This window comes from Macrotis lagotis, chromosome 1, assembly GCF_037893015.1.
Source record: "Macrotis lagotis isolate mMagLag1 chromosome 1, bilby.v1.9.chrom.fasta, whole genome shotgun sequence".
In the NCBI taxonomy this organism is placed as follows: domain Eukaryota; kingdom Metazoa; phylum Chordata; class Mammalia; order Peramelemorphia; family Peramelidae; genus Macrotis; species Macrotis lagotis.
The window spans coordinates 909,429,631-909,452,457 of NC_133658.1; the positions used below are offsets into that span (position 1 = coordinate 909,429,631).

Below are 22,827 nucleotides of genomic sequence, written 5' to 3' on the forward strand. Positions count from 1 at the left end.
AGACTTCCTTGAAGAAATAAGAAAGGAGTTTAAAAATCAGTTGGAAAATTTGGGTAAAGAAACCCAAGAGAAGATTAATACCTTGCAACAAGAAAAAAATCATTGGAAAATACAATTGGACAAATACAAATTGAGAATAATTCTCTCGGATCCCCAATTGGGCAAATGCAAAAAGAAAATAAATCTCTCAAATTCTCAATTGGTTAAATGCAAAAAGAAAATAACTCTCTCAAAATCTCAATTGGTCAAATGGAAAGCTCTTTCAAAAATAGAATTAACCAATTGGAAAAGGAGTTGCAAAAAGTAAATGAAGAAATGTTAGCTTCATCAATAAGAGAAGAAAAAGAAATTGAAGGAATTAGAATTGGGAAGGAAGAAGCAAAACTCCCACTCTTTGCAGATGATATGATGGTATACCTAGAGAGCCCTAAAAAAATCCATCTTAAAAAACTATTGGAAACAATTAGCAATTTTAGCAAAGTCATAGGATATAAAATAAACCCACTGAAGTCCTCAACATTTCTATATATTACAGACAAGATACAGCAGCGTTAGAAAGAGAAATCCCATTTAAAATAACATCAGACAACACAAAATACTTGGGAGTCTACTCACAAAGGCAGCCTCAGAAACTCTATAAAGCAAGTATAAAACACTTTTCACACAAAATCAGATCTAAATAACTGAGCAAATAGCAATTGCTCGTGGATAGGCTGAGCCACTATAATAAAAAATGAAAATCTACCTAAATTAAACTACTTATTTAGTGCCAAAACAAGCAAACTTCCAAAAACTTATTTTAATGACCTAGAAAAAATTTTAACTAGAAAAAATTGTAACTAAATTCATATAGAGAAACAAAAGGCAAGAATAGCAAGGGATTTAATGGAAAAAAATACAAAAGAAGACAACGTAACCTTACCAGATCTAAAATTATATTAAAAAAAAAGCATTAGTCATCAAAACTGTCTGGTACCAGCTAAGAAAAAGAGTGGTGGATCAGTAGATTAGATTAGGTGCAAAAGAGATAGCAGTAAATGATTGTAGTAATCTGCTGTTTGATAAACCCCAAAAGTTCATCTTCTGGGATAAGACTCACTCTTCGATAAAAACTGCTGGGAAAACTGGAAGATGGTATGGCAGAAACTAGGATTCGACCAACATCTCCCACCCTATACCAAGATAAGATCAAATTGGGTACAGGATTTAGACATAAAAGACAATATTATAAGAAAATTAGGAGAACAAGTTAAAGTTTACCTGTCAGATCTATGGAAAGGGGAGAAGTTTGTGATCAAGGAAGAGATAGAAAACATTATAAAAAGCAAACTGGTTAATTTTGAATACATTAAGTTAAAAAGCTTTTGCACAAACAAAACCACTCTAACCAAGATCAAAATATATGTAGTAAAGTGGGAAACTATTTTTACAATTAATGTTTCTGACAAAGGACTCATTTCTAAAATCTATAGAGAACTGAGTCAAATTTATAAAAAACAAAAACAAGTCATTTTCCAATTGCCAAATTGTCAAAGGATATACAAAGGCAATTTTCAGATGAGGAAATCAGAACTATCTATAGTCATATGAAAAATTGCTCTGAATCATTAGAGAAATGCAAATTAAAGCATCTCTGAGGTACCACTTCATACCTCTCAGATTGACCAATATGACCAGAAAAAAAAATAATGATTAGTTTTAGAAGGGATGTGGGAAATCTGGGACACTAATGCATTGTTGGTGGAACTGTGAACTTATCTAACATTTCTGGAGAACAATTTGGAATTATGCCCAAAGGGCAATAAAAATGTGCATACTCTTTGATCCAGCAATACCACTACTTGGTCTATACCCTGAAGAGATCATGAAAAAGGGTAAAAATCCCACATGTACAAAAATATTAATAGCCTTTATGTTTGTAGTGGCAAAGAATTGGAAATTGAAGGGATGTCCATCAATCGAGGAATGACTGAACAAATCATGGCAGATGTATGTGATAAAGTACTATTGTTGTATTAGAAAAATAAATAGAAAATACTATAGTATATAATTGAAAAGCACATAAAATATTTGTAATAAAAAAAAGATTTCATAGGAAGTGAGAGCCAGGATTTGAATATGCATCTTCTTGTGTTCCAGGTCTAGGGCTCTTTCCACTCCCAAGTTTCTCATTACTTCCGTAGTATCCTTTGTAGAAAACAGAAGAATGCAAATGAGGAGGGGAGTTAACCTATCTCAAGTGAGATCAAGAGAGGATGATATTCCAGTAGTGAAAACCTTGGCAAGTCTTTCAGATACTCATCAAGAAGAAAGAAGGAAATGGAATTTTGATAGAATCTGGAGTTTTTCCTGTTGTCCCTTCTTGCTGCTACCTGAGGTATCAGGGATTTGGTATCTGAGATGAATACCTGTAACTTTTAAGACAGTTGAACAGGACAGTTTGATTTAGGACAGTTGAAAGGAACATATTTAGACAGAGGGTGGAGTATTTTTATTGGGACAACTGGAGGAAGCATACTGTGGCAGAGGGAGTGGGTATAAATTAATCAAGATGTGTTGGTACTTTAGCTCATGAGGATTGCATTTCTACTAGAGGGAGGGTACTAGGATGGAGGGCGTAAACATAAATTGGTTATGATGTGATGATGATTATGGCTCTTGAAAACTGAGCTTCTATCAGAATAGTTGAGAGGAGCATACTTTGACAGAAGGTATGAATACAATTCTGGTATAAAATAATTAAGACTTGAAGGAAAGGTTATCCTAGGAGAAGAAGGTAGGGTCATTAGAAGATAATTAACATCACATGAAGAGGTACTCAAGCCCAATTATACTAGAGAGGCAAGGAGTAAATCTTACTCTCAACAGATTCAATTCAAAGAGGGAATGATACATTCCCAATTTGATATCCTACCTACAGGTAAGTAGGGGGTAACAAGGGAAAGGAAAGTGTGAGGGAGCAGTAGTCAAAAGCAAAGTATTGGTGAAGAGGGATAATGGTAAAGGAGACAGAAAAGTTCAGGCCAGGATAGAATGGAAGGAAAGAAAAAGTTTTCTTTACCAAAAAACCAATGCAACCAAGAATAGAAGGAACTGGAAAGCAATTTTCACAGCTAATGTTTCTGTTAGAAATAATGAGCACATTACAAAAAATGATTGTTGAAAACTACTTGTGCCTGTAGTTGGAAAACTAAACAAATAAACAAATGAATAAATAGATAAATAAAATAATGAATGGATGGACTTAGGAAAAGACTGGAAAGATTCCATGATCTGATGCTGAGTGAAGTTCGTAGAACCAGGAGAACATCGTACACATTAAGAACAACATTGCGAAATGATCCAACTATGATGAACACAGCTCCTCTCAGCAGTTCAGTGATTAAGGACAATCCTGAAAGACTTGTTATAGAAAATAGCATCCACATCCAGAGAAAAACTATGGATTCTGAATGTAGAGCAAAGCATACTATGCTCACTTTTAAAAAATTCTTTAGAGACGATTGGTAACTTCAGAGATAGCAGTTTCAACAGAATGAAATGCATGGAGGTCAGAGTACAAAAGACCTTAGAAGACAAATTGTCTGTATAATTCTACACATGGGAGACACTGACACAGGACCACCCAGCATGGCATGCCCTCATCAGTGAAGGGGCTGCACTCTATGAGGAAGGCAGAATGGAAGAAAATGTGACATACATAAGTTTAGAGTACCCACCCCAGATATTCACATGGACTATTTGTGCCTGACCTGTGGTAGAACATTGCAAGCTCGTGTTGGTCTGAGCAGCCATAGCTGGACACACTGTAATCTGCCTCAAACATGACGATGTCATTTTGGTCTTCTTCAATACGAAGGACTAGAAGCACTATCAACCACCACACAGAAACGGAACGCTTGAGGAAGGTCACAATATGAATGGTATGACCATGTTTGTCAGTGACACAGGTATTTGACATGTACAACTAACTGAAAGAGAAGGTAGATAACACCTTGTCTGAATTACTTGTTTTATAGAGAGGGAAGTTGAGAGATAGAGAAATGAAATCATTTTCCCAAGATCATATGGAAGTTTATTTCTGGTCTTCTAAATCCTGGTCTTTTCCCACAGTGAGGTTTTAAAAGCTCTTCCAAACAATGGGTCCAGTCCAGTTCTGAAGAAAAAAAGTTGGAGAGCTAGATTGATTATATACATTACAAATAATAATCAAAGCAACATCCGGGCTGGTCTACGATGGTGGCTGGAGAAACGTATTAGAATCTACCCCCTCCCCCATCAAGAAGAAATCAGACAAAATAAAGAGGAGTTATATTGTAGTTTCCCCAAAATAAAACTGGGACTCATATTATTTTTTAATAGGGCTTATTTTCAGGAGAAGTCTGGAGATAGGCAGTCATTCCTGTGGGAATCATTATTGGATCTTTTCTTTTCTCTGCAAGGAAACTCTTCATGTCCTTAGCAGGAAGAGTGTGGCTGAATCCCATACTAGCAGACCCCTTTAGTCACCTTGCAAAACAAATTGCCTCATTAAATTGACCCACTTCCTTAAAACTGCTTTTTTTTTATTTTCAAGAACATGAATGTCTGAAACACATTCAAGCCTATCTTTCATGCCCTTAGTGATGATTAGAAGTGGAATTTTCTTTCTATCCAGAAGTTATCCATAGGTTGTATTGTACTCTGATCATTCCCCAGTAAGTTTCAACTTTATCTGTTTACATAGACTGTTAACTATCATCCAAGGGCTTCAGTTTGGATACTTACAAATATTTAATTATAATTTATTTTGTCATTTATCTTACCTATTAATATCAATGATATTATTTTACTTATATTTAATTACATATTAATATATAATTCAAGATATCCATCTTGTGTTGCAACAGTCATATTAAATGCATCCTTCTGGCTGACAATCTTAACTGGGGCTTATTTTGGGGATAGAGCTTATATTAGGAGCATCTTGAAAAAATAATATTAGGTCTTATTTTCAGGGAAACATGGTAGAGTGTGTTAGTCTGGAATAACTGGTATTATGGGGTTTCTTCTGCTCATTACTTTATAAGATTGGTTATTTTTTGGTTACGGTCCCAGCACTGTGAGGACCTAATTCTGGTCACTGTTTGTTTTGCCCCATTCAGTGTCTTTTCTTTTGACTCACATTAATCTTGGTTTACATTAGTCATAGCTTTCATTTTTAGGGACTCCATTATTATTATTATTTTTGTGGCTTATATTTATGCTAGGAAACTCACATTTTTTTTTTAGGTTTTTGCAAGGCAATGGAGTTAAGTGGTTTTCCCAAGGCCACACAGCTAGGTAATTATTAAGTGTCTGAGGCCGGATTTGAACTCAGGGACTCCTGACCCCAAGTGCCGGTGCTCTATCCACTGTGCCACCTAGCCGCCCCAAAACTCACATTTTTAATGGCCTTTACTACTAGAGACTTTTGCTAGGAAATCCACATCATGTCTCTCACTGTTTAAAGGGTTTACATTATTATGGATCTCACCAATAGTGAACCCACACCCCTGCATTTCATAAAGGGGAGTTATCACTTTTCCAGTTCCTTCCTTGTCTCCAGACCCCAGACCCCAAAGCCCCATTCTCCAGCCATATAAGAATTTGGAAAGAGGAAGCATCTGGCAACCATCAGTGGAAAGCCCTGGAAACAGTTATCAACATCAACCCTGTACCTCCTAGATCAGCATCAGACGACTGATGTTGAGATTGTACTCTCATCAGAAAACCCAGTTAGATTTGTAGTAAAATATAGACTCCTCGACAAGTGCCATATCATCTTTGTCCTCACATCCCCAGTGCCTATGGAGGGATCTGTGGTCCTTATAGGTTTTCAGTATAAATCAGTTTCAGACTTAGTGAAGTGACTCCTGGGCTTGTCCCTCTCAACTCAGATATTTCATGTCCTAGGGTCCCATCTAGCTCCCTCAGGTTGGACATTTTCTCTTCTCACTTTCCACCTCAGGTCTCAGGCTCAGAATGGGGTTGACCTCCAAGAGGTTGGGTTGAGCCAACTCTGCTTCTAGGTTGTTGTCCTGGGCCCTGATGTCATGGATTTGGGTGCAGGAGTTTCACTTCTCCTTTTTTACTACTTCCCCTTTTCATTGGGTGGGGGTGAAGAAGGCACTTCTCCCCTTCATTGGTTTCTCACTGCATCCCACTCTCTCCCCATTCCCAAGAGTTAAAGGCTGACCAGTTTTCACCCCCTTCCTATCACACTGGAAGGCATCAGATCTGCCTGTCCCAACTAGGGGAAGGGGCAGGATCTAAGGCAAACTGGTGGGGAGGTTGAATAGCTAGGCTAGACAGGAGCCACAATTCCTGTTGGGGCCCCAACTCTGCTCATTTTATGCATCATTTCCTGGGGCTGGAGGCCTGCCTCCTTTGTCATTTAACATCTTTTGTTTTCTTTAGAAAGCACTGAGCTGGTCTGACAGAAGAAGTCATGAGGCCTGGGGAGTGATGGTACCGTGACAGAGCCTCTGCCTCTCTTGGTTCAGGAATGCTGCTGCTGCTGTTGCTGTTGTCCTTGGAGGGTGAGTGGGAACAGGGCAAGGATGTCCTCAGGAGCTAGCTTTGGAGCCAGGAGGTCTTGGCCTGAGTCCTGCCCTTGGCCCTAGCTGTGGGAAAATCTCTCTGAGCCTCTGTTTTCTCATTGATCTTAAAATGGCACTGTACTGAAGTCTCTCTTAAGATCTCTCCCAGCACTGAAATTCTTTGTTCTGGGTTCTCTCCTATCTCTAAAACCTAGGACACAATGCTAATATTAATACTGATGATGATGCTTAGTGTTGTGATCTGTATTTCTCTCTGCCCACAGGGTCCCAATCCCAAGGAGATTCTTATGAATTGAAGGTTCCACCGTTATGGATGGTTCAGGAAGGGCTCTGCACTTACATCCCTTGCACCTTCAACTATCCTTATTCCTCAGTGAAATTTTTAGCCATTCATGGCTATTGGTTCAGGAAAGGTCCTTCGAATTCTGAAGATGTCCTTGTGGCCACAAATGAACAAAATATAGAGGTGGAAAAGGAGGCAGTGGGAAGATTCCACCTTGTCGGGGATCTTAAGAAAAAGAACTGCTCCCTGTATGTCACAGATATACAAACAAAGGACACAGGATATTACTTCTTCTGTATGGAGAGAACATTTCAAAAGCACAGTTACCTAAATTATCAGGTCAAACTGGATGTGACAGGTAGGGACTTCTGGGACTGTGAAGCAACCTTGAGCATAGTAAAGGGAGAGTCTGTGGAGGACTACACTAGGAAGTTCCATTTGCTCCCTGTCCCAAGGGAAAGACAGACCCTTGAGCCAAGTGGGAGCTGTCACAAGCAAAGACTGGGCAGAGTATAGAGGTTGTCAGAGAAGAAGAAAGGGACCTGCCCTGGGCTTCTTTTTGGAGAGAAAAGGGATCCCATGCAAGGTTGAGTGAGTCCATCAAGCATGGGCATTGCACCCAATGATCTTGGGATGTTGGAGGATCCTAAGATAAGGACTCTGACAATATCTGAAGGAAAGCCTCATGGTCATCACCAACTGGTAGCCATGATGTGGAGAAACAATACCACAGGCATGGGTGGTGGTTCAGGACCTAGGCATATAGGAGATTGTTATGGAAGGGAGGATAGTGATGGGGCCTAGGAAATGACATTCCAGTGACTGGGTCCTGAGGTGGGCTGATAACTTTCTAGCAATTTTTTAGCAAATTTTTATTATTTAATAATATTTTATTTTTTCCTAATTACATGTAAAACATTATTTAACATTCATTTAAATTATTTTTGAGTTCTAAATTCTCTTTTTCCCCATCCCTGAGGTGGAAAACAATTCAGGTAGGTTATACATCTGCAATCACGCAAAATATATTTCTATATTTGACTTTGAACTTTAAAGAAAAGTATAACACATCTTTAATTTAATCTGAAGATAACAGATTTATCATCTTCTTAAAAGACTGAAGGACTTGGAATATAAGATTCTGAAGAGCAAATGAGTTAGGATTACAACCAAAAATCACCTACACAGCAAAACTGAATGTAATGGATATTCAGTGAAATAGAGGACTTTCACGCATTCTCAGTGAAAAAATGTGTTGAATACAAAATTTGACTTTGACATACAAGACTCAAGAGAAGCATAAAGAGGTAAATAGCAAAGAGAAATCATTAGGAACTCAGTAAGGTTAAACTTTTCAATTCCTACATGGGAATATGATATTGGTCACTCATAAAATTCTTCTCATTAATAGGAAAGTTTGGAGTGCATGTAGATAGAGGGTACGGATGTGAGTTGATATAAAGAAATGATATCTAAAAAAATAAAATTAAGGTATGAGAAAGAGGAATGTGCTGGGAGAAAGAGAAAATGGAGGGTAGAATGGGACTAATTATCTCACAAAAGCAAGAATAGACTTGTGGAGTGAAGGGGTGGGGGTGAAGTGTCAGGGAGTTCAGTCAATATTGCATTCATCAGTATTGGCTCAAAGAGGGAATAATATACATAGTCAATTGGGATTAGAAATTTCTCTTACCCTACCCAGGAATGTAGAAAGGGAAGAGATAAGAGAAGAGGAGGTGTTTGAAAGGGAGGGTAGATTGGGGGAAGGGGTAATCAGAAACAAAACACTTTTGAGGAGGGATGGGGTAAAAGGGGAGAGAGAATAAATGAAAGCAATGAATGGGAGGGGGAATACATTTAGCAATCATAACTGAAAAAAAATTGAAGCAAGTTTCTTGGATAAAGATCTCATTTCTCAAATATATAAAGAAAATGTGTCAAATTTATAAAGGATAGGAGCCATTCCCCAAATGATATATGATTAAGAGGTATGACCAATTTTCAGATGAAGTCATCAAAGCTATCACCATATAGTAGGGCCCCTAACTCACTATTAATTGGAGAAATGCAAAGTGAAGCAATTCTAAGGTACTATGGAATAGAAAGTGATAAATGTTGGATTTGATATGGAAAAGAATCATGAACCTATGCAAAGTGAAATGTACTGTACAGGGGTGTCCAGGTGGCACAGTGGATAGAGCACCGGCCCTAGAATCAGGAGGACCTGAGTTCAAATCCAGACTCAGACACTAAATTAATACCTAGTTGTGTGGTCTTGGGCAAACCACTTAACCTCATTGCCTAGCAAAAAAAAAAAACAAAACTAAAAAAAAAACCCTACTGTACTAGCAGAAGTGTTGTAAAGTGTTGTAAAGGCAATCAGCCATTTACAGCTATAAGATGATCCAAGACAACTCTAAACTCTAAATGGAGAATGCTATCCATTTCCAGAGAAAGAACTGATGGTATCTATTGAAGCATAGTTTTATTTAGTCTGTGTTTTCTTTCACTACATGACTAATATGGAAATAAGTTTTGCTTGACTACATATGTATAACCTATATTGAAATTGCTAACCTCTTGAGGGGAAAGAGGAAGTGACAGAATTTGGAACTCAAAGCTTTTAAAACTGCTAACCAAGTTTTTACTGAGCCATCTCTAACTTGGTCATAACAAAGCAGGAGAGAGACAGAAAGCAGTTTAATAATTCTTTTTTTGTAAGGAACCAATTTGCAAAATGGGATTATTCCATTCCTTTGAGTTCCCCCTTGCTAGTGTAGAGCCAAGATGTTTTATATATGATTATAAGTGAGCAGGTAGATACTAGACATTCAGATCATGGGTTTGAATGATCTTTCAAGACCAACATGCAGTACAATGCAATGATTTCATCACTTGTGACCATCCAACAGGTGTTGGGTTGATTGTATAATTTGGGGGTTACAGTACTGATACTTAACACTTAACACAGGCAAATTCAATTTAGGGCAGTACTTGTCATGATTGACAGAGGACTTCCGTTCGCTGTTTTACTATGGCCTCAGCCTGCTTGTGAAAAAGATTTCTAGAAACCAAATTGTTATAATTAGCTTCATTATACAAATCATATTGATGAAATCATAACTTTTGAGAAAATGAATGTTAAAATTATTGTTACATGTAATTAGGGAAAAATAATGCTAAATAACATTAAAAAATTAATCTGGGGGGGGGGTAGCTAGGTTGTGCAGTGGATAGAGCACAGGCCCTGGAGTCAGGAGTACCTGAGTTCAAATTTGACCCCAGACACTTAATAATTACCTAGCTGTGTGGCCTTGGGCAAGCCACTTAACTCCATTGCCTTGGAAAAAAAATTAATCTGCAATGTAAACATTTTCCCCATTTCTTTCTTAAGGTTAGACTTTCAACAACATAAATCATCCTCTGATTTATAAGATTTGCCAATTTCTGGGGGTGCAAATGATGACCTTGAAAATTTTATACTTGACTCTGGTGAGCTCATATATTTTGGCACAGCCCTAATCCTTAAGACTATTAACTGAGAAGATGCCAAAAGGGTCACTCCTCCACAGACTGGTTCATTCTTTTTCTCCTCCCCCAGCTCTGACACAGAAGCCAGATATCTATATTCCAGAGATCCTGGAGCCTGGGCACCCTGTGAGCCTGATGTGTGCGGCCCCCTGGGTCTGTGAGAATGGGACACCCCCCACTTTCTCCTGGAGAGAGGCTGCTCTTTCCAGTCTGGGACCTAATCGAAGGACTACCTATTTTTCTGAGCTGACCCTCACCCCAAGATCTGAGGACCATGGCTCCAACCTCACCTGTCAGATGACCTTTCCTGGGTCGGGAGCTCACACAGAGACAACAGTCCAGCTCAATGTGGCCTGTGAGTGAGGGGGGGTGGAGCAGGGAGTAAGAAAATCAGACCCGTCAAGGGGTTGAGGGAAATCTAAGGTTGAGAAGAGGAATCCCAGGATCCCTTGGAAGGAGGCTCTGGAGAACATAAGGAATGTATAATAATATGACAACATCAGGGAGGTGATGCCATGGCAAGCATATGAATTGACAGATAGCTCCATATTTTTGTTGTAGATCCTATAAAGACCTTTGGAATCAGTATTGATTGGGAAAAGGAAAGAGGTAAGGAGAAGGCAGGGATGTGGGGAGGAGAGACCTTGGGGCTATGGGGACACTGGTTTTCTTAGCTCCAATGGAAAAAGTCAGACATCAAGATGACCAGAGGGCAACAATGCCCTTCACCCTTTCTCCCCTCCTTTCTTCCTCCCTCCCCTGCCCCCCTTCCCCTCTCAGGCTTGAAGTCCTCATTAAACCACTCTATCCTGAAGGATGCATCCTTGAGATTGCTTTGCCAAGCTGACAGCAACCCTCCTGCCATTCTGAGTTGGTCCCATGGGGGCCAGGTGGTGCTTTCATCCTGTCCCTCAAGTACTGGAATTCTGGCCCTCCAGCTGCCACGGCTGGGGGTAAAGGATGGGGGGGAGTACAGATGCCAAGCTCAGTACAGGATGGAGACCCAGTATGCCACCTTGAACCTCTCTGTGATTTGTGAGTCATGTTGCTTCAAGGGGGTGGGACAGTGAGTCTAGAAGGTTGGGATCTTCCCCTGGGTGTGTGAGTGGGGGACTGGAGAGCCTGGCAGGTGGTGCTTGGTGAGTGAGAGGGGGGAAAGTTTGGACCTGGAATCAGAAGGTCTTTTTAAAGATTTTCACTCTACTTCTTCCTCACTGTGAGTCCTTTGACAAGTCTTTTTCCTTTTCTGAGTCTCAGTATTGTCAATTGTGAAAAGGGGGATGGAGTGGTGGATAATATATATATATATATATATATATATATATATATATATATATACACACATATACACCATATCCCTCAAAGGTTTGATGGATGGGGAAGGGATTTACACTGTTTATTTGGATATTATTATAACTGTTACTGTTTCCTGAATGCTGGGTTTTTAGAGTAACAGTATTTGCCTTCTGAGTAATGACTAATCTATGCCCAGGGATCATCAGGCATCCCCCCAAAACCCTGTGTCTCTTACAGATGCCCCAGAGAACCTGAAGGTCAGAGTCTTTTGGCCAAACAGAACAAGGACAGGGAGAGGTGAGTGAGTATATGTCTGAATGTGTGTGTGTGCATCTGTGAGGATGTATGTGTGTATTTATATGTGTGTGCATGTTTGTGTTCATGTGTTTGTGTGTAGGTGTGTGTAACTGTGCTGTGTGCTTGCATTTGTGTGTATGCATGTGTGTTCCTAAGTTTATGTATGTGTAAGTGTGTATTTATATGCCTGTGTGAAAGAGTGTATATGTGTGTATGTTTATGTGTGTGAATGTATGACGTGAATGTGTGTATAGGTGTGTGTTGTGTGCATGTGAATGTGTATTTTAATGTGTCTGTGCATGTGTGTGGTTGTGTGCATATGTGTTTGAGCATATTGTGTGAGTGGCTTTGTGTGTATTAGTGTGTTTGTATATGTACGAGTGTGTTTGTAGTAAGTGTGTTTATGTATATTAGTGTATGATTGTGTTTGTGTTTGTCTGTGAGTGTATTGTGAGTGTGTGAGATCAGATTTGGGAGCAGGTGTGTGAATGAATGGACAAACAAGACATCTAACATTTTCTTCTTATGAACCCTGAATATGGGGATTTGGGTCCCAGATCGACTCTTCTGCCCAGACTTGGATAAAGACTTCAGTGATGTTTGACTAAACTTTCAGATGATAAACATCAGGGAGAGACAGCTAATACCTGGGCGATAGTTATGGTGTGAAATGATCCTGAAGGACTCACTCATTAACAATCAAATATAAGAAATAAAAAAGAGAAAACCTTATACTCAAATTCAAGAATTGGGAGCCTCGTCAGGTAGCAATTTTTCTGAAAGTGATCTGGGGCTCTTAGTGCAGTTAAAGGCAGCTGGACAGGGTCATGGAGGGAGACAGGAGTTGGAGTCAGAAAGGTCCGAGTTCAAATTTGACTGAGACACTGACAAGTATATCCCTGGGCAAGTCATTGAACCTGCTTGCCTCAATTCCTCAATTATAAAATGGGAACAATAACAGTACCTACTTTCAGGGAGGTTGTGAGGATCAAATGAGATTGAATTTATAAAACATGCTTAACACAGTGGCTGTCACATAGTAGGAGAGCTATATCAAAGTTTATTCCCTTTTTCCATCTTGTAATCTCACTATGAATGAGAAGTTTAATGTGGTAGCTGCCAGCGCTAATGCAGTCTTGGCCTTCATTGGGAGGTACAGTTTCTAGGAGGATGAGCTCTTGGTCAGACCAAGTCCAGTGTTGAAATTATTCTGGACAGTGACACCATAGTGCATGCCATAGGAAAGCTGCTTGAAGGAATAAGGGACCTGGGGTACTTTAGACTGGAAAGGAGAATGCTCTTGGGGGACTTGCTAGTTGTCATCGAAGGGTGCTCCCCTAAGAGAGGGGATTGGGCCAGAGTCCAGAAGCAAATTAAAGCTTTATGGTGGGGGGGGGAGCAACTAGGGCTGTCCAAAGCTGGAATGGCTTTACTTAGAGAAGTGTTAGAGTCCCTTTTCCTTAGGGGTTTCTGAGCAGAAGTGGATGAACTATTATTGAAGGTTTAATAGAGAGAGTTCTTGTTCCAAAATGGGGTAGACTGGAAGATATCTGAGGTTTTTTCTGACTCTGAAATTCTGTGATTCTGAAACTGTGTGACCTTGGGAATATCACTGACCCTCCCTGGGTTTCAGTTACCTCATTTTTAAAGAGATGACCCTGGACTGAATGAGTTCTAAGTTTCATTCTGCTTCTAAGTTTTTCCTTCTATGGTCTTTATCAGTTGCTAGCCTGGAAAATGCCTCATCTTTGGTGCTCCTGATGGGAGAGTCCTTGCAGCTGGAGTGTACTGCTGATAGCAGTCCCCATGCCAACATGAGTTGGGTCAAGGGGAGCCAAGTCCTCAACTCCTCTCCTCTTTCCAATGCTGGGATTCAGTGCCTAGAATTGATTCACGTGCAGCCAGAGGATGGAGGGGAGTACACCTGCCATGCTCAGAACGAGTGGGGGACCCAGCACATATCCCTGAATCTCTTTGTGCAGTGTGAGTTCAAGGTCCTGTGTACAGGATGCTCCTAGAAGGTCAGAGAGTGAACTGTTCTAATCCCTATTCCTCCCCTTCCCCACAGACCCTCCAAGGTTGTTCAACACCTTTTGCTCATGGATTGATGAAGGCTTACTCTGTACCTGTTCTATTCAGGCAGAGCCCAGCCCATCCTTGATCTGGTGGGTGGGAGAGAAAAGAGTAGAAGACAATAGGACCCATGACATACTCCAGGTGAAGTCTACCAACTCTGGAGCCTGGACCAATGGCAGCCTGATCCTGAGGGAGAAGTGGGACCTTAATCTCAACCTCATATGTGAAGGGAGGAACCAACATGGGGCTCACAGTCTCATTGTTCTGATGGTATCAGGTGGGGTTCTGGAGGGGTAAACCTGGGCCCTTCAGGAGAATGGGATACAGCTCCAGGTGCCGTGATCCAGGAGGAGTATAATGGAGCAGGGGCAAGAGAAATCCAGGTGTGGGAGCAGAGTCAAGAAAAGATATCGGAAAGGGTAGTTCTCCACATGCTAGTAGCCAAGCAAATTCAGTCACCAGGAATGGCTGAGGGCTCCTGGGATCATAGATTTAGAAAGCAGTGGCAGGTTGTCTGAACTGCTAGAAAGACTCTTTTGTGATCTAAACTTCTAAGCTCAATTGTTTCTTCTGAGTCACAATTTCCTCATTTTGTGAGAGACACAAGGGAATTGTGAGGAGCTTTTTAAAAAACCGTAAAACCTTAACAGAAGGGGAGTTGGGGCTACAGGTAAGATAGCTGGATCTTAGGAGAATCATTCAATCAAATCCTTTCTTTTTGCAGATAGAGCAAGGGCAGCTTCCCTCTCATTCTCCAAAGGGGCAATTTTGGGAACTGGAATCACAGCCCTTCTCATTCTCTGTTCCAAGCTTGCCTAGTGAGTGGGGTATAGGAGTTGGGAAGGGCAATGGGAGGGAGGCTTCTGGAAGGGACAGAGGAGTGATAGGTCAGAAGCCTGGCACAATGTTGGCTTTATTTTTTTCAGTAAGAAGTTTCTGAGGAGGAAGCAGATTGAGACAGAGGAACTAGAGGTTAGAGATTCCCAGAACAACATGGAAATGGACTATGTTAATGTGAATGTGGTAAGTGAGCTATCCCTGGTACTGAAGTCCCTCCCTTTCCTCCAAACTTCATCTTAAATCATGATTGGACTGACATTTACTCACTATGTGACCTTAAACAAGTCTCTTCCCCAAACCTAAGTCTCAGTTTCATCATCTCTGTAATGATGGATAAGGAATGACTTTAATCAATTCAGCAAGTATTTGATGAAACAATGCTATGTGTGAGGCCTAACAGGCAGCAGTGAAAGTGCTGGGCTTCAGAGTCACAGATTGCCTGCGTGGTTGCAATCCAATTATTTCACCACTCATTGACCCAGGATAATCCCAATTGGCTTTAGAATGGGTGCTGATTTATAATAGCTAGAGAGGAACAGCCTTTTTGGAAGTTTGTTATCTATGCACAAAAAAATAACAAAATTTGTCCCAAAGATGAAGAGATGATTGAGATACTATGTCTTGGCTTTGTAGATAGTGAAACAGGGAAAAATTAGTCCTTGCTTCTTCTAAGGGAAGAGGGAAAAGAATCAACATGAACAGAGATAATTATGGAAGACCTTATTTCATCTATTGTGTATGTGAAATCTATTAAAAATAATTTGGAAATATGACAATATGAATTTCTGGGAGGAATCCAGAAAAATTTCTTGGGAGATATTGCCCCTGCCCTGAGTATTGAACGGAAGCTCAAGGTTCTTTTTTAAAAATTATATATATTGGGTGGCTAGGTGGTGCAGTAGACAGAGCACTGGCCCGGGAGTCAAGAGTATCTGAGTTCAATTCTGGCCTCAGACACTAATTACCCAGCTGTGTGGCCTTGGGCAAGTCACTTAACCCCACTGCCTTGCAAAAACCTAAAAAAATCATATATATATATATATATATATATATATATATATATATATATATATATACACATATATATATGTATATATATGTATATGTATATGTATATATGTATATATGTATATATACATATGCATATATATTCATATGGAACATACATATTATATTTGTATGTAAAATACACATTCATATGTTCATATAAAAGTTACATATTATGTATTATATTCTTTATATATAACTGTATTTTTCCCAGTTACATGTAAAAACAAGTTTTAACATTCATTTTTAAAATTTTGAATTCTGAATTCTTTCTCTTCTTACCATCCCACCTGCTCCTCCTCATTGAGAAAGTAAGCTATTTAATATGTATTAAAATGTGCAGTCATGCAAAATATTTCCATAATAATCATGTTGTGAACATAAACATAGAACCTTCTTCCCCCCAAGAAAAGATGATCCTCAAGAAAAATTAAAAGTAAAAGTATGCTTCAATCTATATCCAGATAGTATCAGCTTTCTTTTTCTGGGGATGGATAGCATTTGTTATCATAAGTCATTCACAGCTGATCATCTTATATTGTTGCTGTGACTTTGTATACAGTACAATTCCCATTGCATCTGTTCTTATAAATCTTTTCAGGTTTTACTGAAAGTATCCTGTTTATCATTTCTTATAACAGAATAGCATTCCATCATAATCACAAACCATAATTTGTTCATCCATTTCCCCTACTGATGGACATCCCCTCTATTTCCAGTTCCTTGCCACCAGAAGAGTTGCCATAAATATTCATATTATATATATATATACATGTGTGTATGTATGTGTGTGTGTGTATATATATATATATATATATATATATATATATATGTATTCTTTTTCCTTTTCCTTTTTCATCTTTTCTGGAATACAGACCTAGTATTGGAATTGCTAGATCAAAGAATATGCATGATTTTATAGCTCTTTGGACATAGTTCCAAATTACTCTACAGAATGGTTGAATCTTTTTACAACTCTTCCAAGAATGCATTAATGTCTCATTTTCCCTATATTCCCTCCAATATTTGACATATTCCCTTTCTTTCTTATTGACCAATTTAATAAGTAGTAGATAGAATCTCAAAATTATTCTAATTTACATTTCTCCAATCAATAGTGAGTTAGAAGGTTTTGTTTTAATAGGGCCATATATCTATCACATTGATTACCTCTCCAGAAAATTGTTCATGTCTTTTGATTATTTATCAATTGGGGAATGGCTCTTATTTTTTACAAATCTGACTCAGTTCTCTAAGTTTGAGAAATGAGGTCTTTGTAAGAGAAACTTGCTTCAGTGTTTTCCCTACAATTACTTTTACTAACTGTACCTCCCTTGATCTTATTCCTCCAATTCCATTTATTCTATTCTCTCTTCCTTTCACCCTGTCCCTTCTCAAAAGTCTTTTGCTTCTGACTACCCACTCCCACAATCTGCCCTCCTTTCAATCACTTCCCACTTTGTCCCATCCCCTTCTAGAGTAATATAGGTTTCTATACCCAATTGAGTATGTTTATTATTCCTTCTCTGAACCAGTTTCCATGAGAGTAAGGTCCATCAGCTTCCCCCCTTCTTTCCCCTCTTCCACTCCACTGCAAAAGTTTTAATGTGAAATTAATTTACCTAATTCTACCAGCTCTTTCTATTTCTTTCAGTGTGTTCCTCCCTCATCCCTTAACTCCATCTTTGCAATATATTATTCCTTCAAATTCAACTCCCTTCTATGTCCTATTTATATAAACTCCTTCTAATTATCCTAATAAATAAGAAAGTACATAGGAGTTGGGAGTATCTTCTTCCCCTTCAGGAATATAAGCAGTTCAACATCATTAAGTTTCTTATGATTTGCCTTTCCTGTTTACCTTTTTTTTGCTTCACTTGAGTCTCATATTTGAAGATCAAATTTTCTGTTTAGCTCTGGTCTTTTTATCAGGAAAATTTGAAAGTCCCTTATATCATTGAATATCCATCTTTTCCCTGAAAGAGTATTCTCATTTTTGCTGGGTAGTTTATTCTTGGCTGTAATCCAAGCTCTTTTGTCTTCTGGAATATTATATTTCATGCTTTATGATCCCTTAAGATAGAAGCTGCTTGTGCTATCCTGACTTTTGCTCCATAATTGAATTGTTTCTTTCTGGTTGCCTGAAATATTTTCTCCTTGATCTGGGAGCTCTGCCAAAGGAGAAGTCATCAGAGTGGGAAACTGAAAATTGGTTTTGGAGAGAAGAGTATGGCTGAGTAATCAAACTGAAACTGGTTTGGTACAAATTAAGAAGGGAATTCAAGGAAAGGAGGTAGAGGGCATGTCCTTTCCTTTTGCTAGGTCTTGATTTTCTCATTGAAAAATGAGCAGCTGGAACGAGCTATATAGTTTTGGGTTCCTCAAAGCCCTGACAGACTCTGTCCCTTTTTCTCTAAAGTTGTAGCCTGCTTGGCCCCACTAATCACCTTCTTACCATAATTCTACCCAATGAAAAGTCAGCATACCTCCATTGACTGCCTCATCCAGAATTATGAATTTAGCAGTAGAAGGACCACCAGAGATTATCTGCTTTAAATCCCCATTTCATAGGCAATGAAACTGAATTGGAAAGAGGGGAAGGGACTAAAGGTTACTTTCTGCTTAACTAATTCAGATTTAGGTTATTTAATTCTAAATCCAGAATTCTTGTCAAGACACAACTATGCCTTCCCTTCAGAGTAGAGAATAACTTTAGATATCATATTATTTGTCCCTTTTCAATTTTATGGAGGATGAGACTGAGGTCCAGAGAGGAAAATGACCTCAGCTCAGGTTTTATAGATTTTAGAACTGGGAAGAAACCTAGGGGAACAAATAATTCTACCACTTCATTTTACAGAAGGTCAAGAGCGGGAAAGTGACTTATTCAAGATAACATAGTTATTGGTAGTCCCTTAGAGACCACCTAGTCCACCCCAACTCATTTTTGAAAAGTTTGAATTAAGTTCAAAGATCTTATATGTCATATAATCCAATCTTCCTCATTTATATCAGGGGAAACTGAGCTTAGAAAAGGCAAGGGAATTACCCAAGATCATGCAGTAATATCAGAAATGGTCTAGTGCTGTTATATCTTGACAAAGTGAACTTAATGTGGAATCATAAACACCTCGGTTCAGAGATAACTGTTTTTTGTCAAAGCGATTGGAGTGAAGTGACTTGTCCAGGGTCACACTGGTGGCAAGTGTTAAATGTCTGAATCTGAATTTGAACTCAGGTCCTCTGGACTCCATTATATATAATATATAATAAAGCTAATGCCTTATCTACTTTGCCACCTAGCTGACCCTAGAGATATCTTTCTGACACTTTGCTGGCTATGTAAAAATGACCAAAGCACTTAGCCCAATCCCTGCCACCCACCACCTTCCCTGTCATCTTTGCAGAGCCTCAATTTCATCAACTTCAAAATGGAAACACTAATAAGTCTGTTGTTTACCTCACAGGGCTGTTAAGAGACTCCTATGAGATGGTATATGTAAATCACTTATCAGATATTAAAGTATGATCTAAAGTATGATTCATTTTACAGAAGCAGACTCTGGGAAAAGAAAACTCACAGAGATAATAATAATAAATTTCTACCTAATCTCATTTTTAGAGCTAGGAAAATGAGGTCTGCTGTGTTAGAGATAAAGGCTAGACTCAAACCAAGACCTCTTGAACTCTTAGCCCAGAATTCCCCCAGACCCACCTTGAAAAGATTTAGCAAGTGCACCCACCTGCCCAAATCCCTAGCCATGACAATGTCCTTTCCAAACCATGATAGATTCCCATGGTCAAGCTAAGACTTCCAGCATCTCAGACTCTTGATGTATCTTTTGCCCCTTATTCCTACAGAATCAGAACAGACCACCCCCACCTGATGCAGTCACCCAAGACCCACCTGATGAGCTGCATTATGCCTCACTTAACTTCAGAAGACCCAATCCGAAGAACCAAGGGACACACACTGAGTATGGAGAGATCAAGTTCTGCTCTGGGGACAAAGAGGGTGGAACAAATTCTGATATGGGGTGAAATGGGTGGGAGGAGAAATAAAGAGAATGCTCTCTATACTGGGAAGGTGCTCATTCTGTGGAGATACTAAGGTCTCAGACTCTTCATTGCTTTGATCTATTGTTCTGGAAATGTCCTTACACTAGTAGTTTTCCACCACCACCCCCAAACCCGGAGGAAAGGGAGAGGATACTAGAGAACCAGGAAAGCAAAGGAAGTGTGTTCCAGGCAATCATGTCCTGTTCTCAATAGGAAACATGTCAAGAGGTCAAAACCTTGTCCATCTGAGCCAGGAGTTGGGAGAACCCAGAGCACCCAGAATGTGAAACCTGGGAGGAAGCTTAGAACACAGACAATCAGAACGTGAAAGGTTGCTAGAATATAGAATATAAGTATTGGGAAGGACCTCAGAGGATGTTTCATCCAAACTGTTTAAGAAAATGGGAAGTCTCTCTATAATATTCCTCCAAAAATAGGAAACCAGATTTTGGCTGAAGACTTTTCTTTTATGGAGAAGAGCTTCCTCCCTCCCAGGGTAATGAATTCTGCTTTTAAGTCATTCTGATTGGTTGTTTTCCCTAACATCAGTCTATCAGCAGGTCAACAAACAAAAAGTACTTATTAAGCACCTATTGTATTCCAGGCACTGTTCCTTGCACTGGGGACAAAGTCAACAAATTAAAAAGTCCCTGGCCTCAATTTCTAATCCATTGAGGAGCATCATTACACATAAAACCCAACATTCCTCATTGGGTTCACTCTCCAATCACATTGGCCCCATTAGTTTGGATCCAAAAATCAGTAACTGCTATTCCACTTAGGGTTCTTTTTTTTTTTTAGGGTTTTTTTTTTTTGCAAGGCAAATGGAGTTAAGTGGCTTGCCCAAGGCCACACAGCTAGGTAATTATTAAGTGTCTGAGACTGGATTTGAACTCAGTCACTCCTGACTCCAGGGCCAGGGCTTTATCCACTGTGCCACCTAGCCACCCCTCCTCTTAGGGTTCTAGTGTAAATCTAACACAAACTCAGAAATTTGCACAAATGAATTTCCCCTGAATAATGAGTCAGTAGATTTGATGTTGGTTTTTTTTTTAATCAAGGAAGGGTAGAGCATAGCAAAGCAAGACCAGTAGTATCCCTTTCCCAAGTCTGGAACCCATTTTCTAACATATACATGGTCCCTGAGGAAGGGAGAAGAATAAGCACCAATTTAGAGTATAATGGCAAATAGGTACATGAGACCAAGCAAACTCACAGCTCTGAAATTATGGTGCCTCCAAGTCTAGTCTTTCTCCAGAAGGTCCTCTTGAGGTTGGATTCAAGATAAGCCATTGTGAGTAGAGGAGTTAATTCTCTGTCCAGCCTGGATTCAATTCTTCATGGTTACGGAAGGCTAACTTTGCACTGACTCCTTCTAGAGGTCCTCTGTTGCTGGTGGACTGGATGCTCAAGATCATTTGGTAGCTGAGCAAGACAAAGCTGGGCAAGTCTCCATGCTTCTGACTTCTTGCTGTTGGGATAGGCCAGGCAGATTGCTAAACCAATAACCTCTCCCTCCTAGACAGGCCAATCTCCTGGATACCCTTGTCTCATTCTCCATCGGGCAAGTTAAGTGCTTCACCACTTCCATCACCTATAGATGGACATGACTTACAGATGTTTACCAAACCTTTCTCATAAACAACCTCAAAACTCATATTTAGGATTGTATTAGAGACTGAATTTTTTTATAGGAATAAAAATCTTTTTACTCATAATTTTTATTTCTTAACTAAAATCAAATCAGTATATTTTAAAATATTGATACCCTAACTCAGTTGTCAATCTGCCACAACATCTAGCATTCAATGTTACTTTAAACTTTTTAGCAAGTGTAGTAAGATTCTTAGGGCTCTACTTTTCCAGATGAGGATAACTTAAGGGGTTCCTTGCTGTGCCAACTTCGCAGAAAGCCATCATACCATCTCCTATATTTCTAAGGAGTTTTTTAAAAACATATTTACTTCAATATTTTAACTATTAAATCTAGGAGTGAAAAAAGAGAAAACTTATAATAATATTCCTAATATAATGAAATAGTAAATTAATGTTTAGGTGCTTTTCTTTAACACATTAAAAATCACTTACTGGATAATGACTTAAAATCGCAACATTAACAAGCCTCCTTATACATAAAGTAATAGTTGAAGACAGGAATAAATTTCACTTAAAATGAGACTAGAATAAATTTAATTACAAATAGACCTATTTCTCAAATGGTATTATATATAACTTCAATTTCTAATTTCAATTAGTATGTTCTTTTACACAAAAGTCATTTCTTCCAAGCTTTTCATATTATGGGATTCACTTTTTCCAACTAATCGACTTCCAAAACTTTTTTTAAAATGACAATACATAAGAGATTTTAATTTCACACTTAAGATCATGTTGCTTATCAAATTTCTTCTCAAACCCTATAGTTAGCCATATTTACTTACATAGAAGTCAAATCTGTTCACATGAAACTGACTTTCAGGTGCCCAGAACAATAGTCTAGGTACAAGCCAGGTTTGGAACATGCAACCTCACTACTGCCTATTTCCCCCATTTGTACTTAACTACCTTCCATGTTTTCTTCCAGTCTTTCCAAATCTTTTAAACCCTCACTCACACTCCACAATCTTCCTTTACATTTCAACCATATCCCACACTGTATATACTGTTGTTAAACATTGCCAAGTTGGAGCTAATTTCAACCCAGGTGTTTTTCTTTATTAATCTGCCTATAATTATAACCTGTTGCATGATTAGCTGTAGCCTAGGTACTACTCTCATCTTCCCAAAAAGAGATCGAAGCCAATACTATCTAATGCT

The 22,827-nt window shown here is 39.0% G+C and overlaps 1 protein-coding gene across 3 annotated transcripts; it reads left to right on the forward strand.

Annotated features, from left to right (window-relative positions):
* Positions 1 to 6,208: 6,208 nt before the first annotated feature.
* On the forward strand, positions 6,209 to 20,075 carry LOC141509726 (sialic acid-binding Ig-like lectin 10). Of its 3 annotated transcripts, XM_074219468.1 has the most exons (11): positions 6,210 to 6,560; positions 6,845 to 7,222; positions 10,466 to 10,750; positions 10,957 to 11,004; positions 11,176 to 11,430; positions 11,929 to 11,988; positions 13,711 to 13,971; positions 14,057 to 14,341; positions 14,789 to 14,882; positions 14,991 to 15,087; positions 19,813 to 20,075. In XM_074219468.1, exons 1-11 carry the CDS (start codon positions 6,527 to 6,529, stop codon positions 19,990 to 19,992), a joined length of 1,977 nt encoding a protein of 658 aa, XP_074075569.1. In that variant the 5' UTR covers positions 6,210 to 6,526; the 3' UTR covers positions 19,993 to 20,075. The 3 variants fall into 3 exon arrangements, with proteins under 3 accessions (XP_074075570.1, XP_074075569.1, XP_074075571.1); XM_074219469.1 differs by lacking the exon at positions 14,057 to 14,341 and having other exon boundaries at positions 6,209 to 6,560; XM_074219470.1 differs by lacking the exon at positions 6,845 to 7,222.
* The last annotated feature ends 2,752 nt before the right edge of the window (positions 20,076 to 22,827 follow it).

Bases quoted from the DNA above. Each gene is read 5' to 3' on its own strand.
- LOC141509726 (XM_074219468.1), top strand. From the start codon at position 6,527: ATGCTGCTGCTGCTGTTGCTGTTGTCCTTGGAGG. The intron at 13,972-14,056 runs GTGAGTTCAAGG...CCTTCCCCACAG, and splicing joins CCTGAATCTCTTTGTGCAGT to ACCCTCCAAGGTTGTTCAAC. The intron at 14,342-14,788 runs GTGGGGTTCTGG...TTCTTTTTGCAG, and splicing joins CATTGTTCTGATGGTATCAG to ATAGAGCAAGGGCAGCTTCC.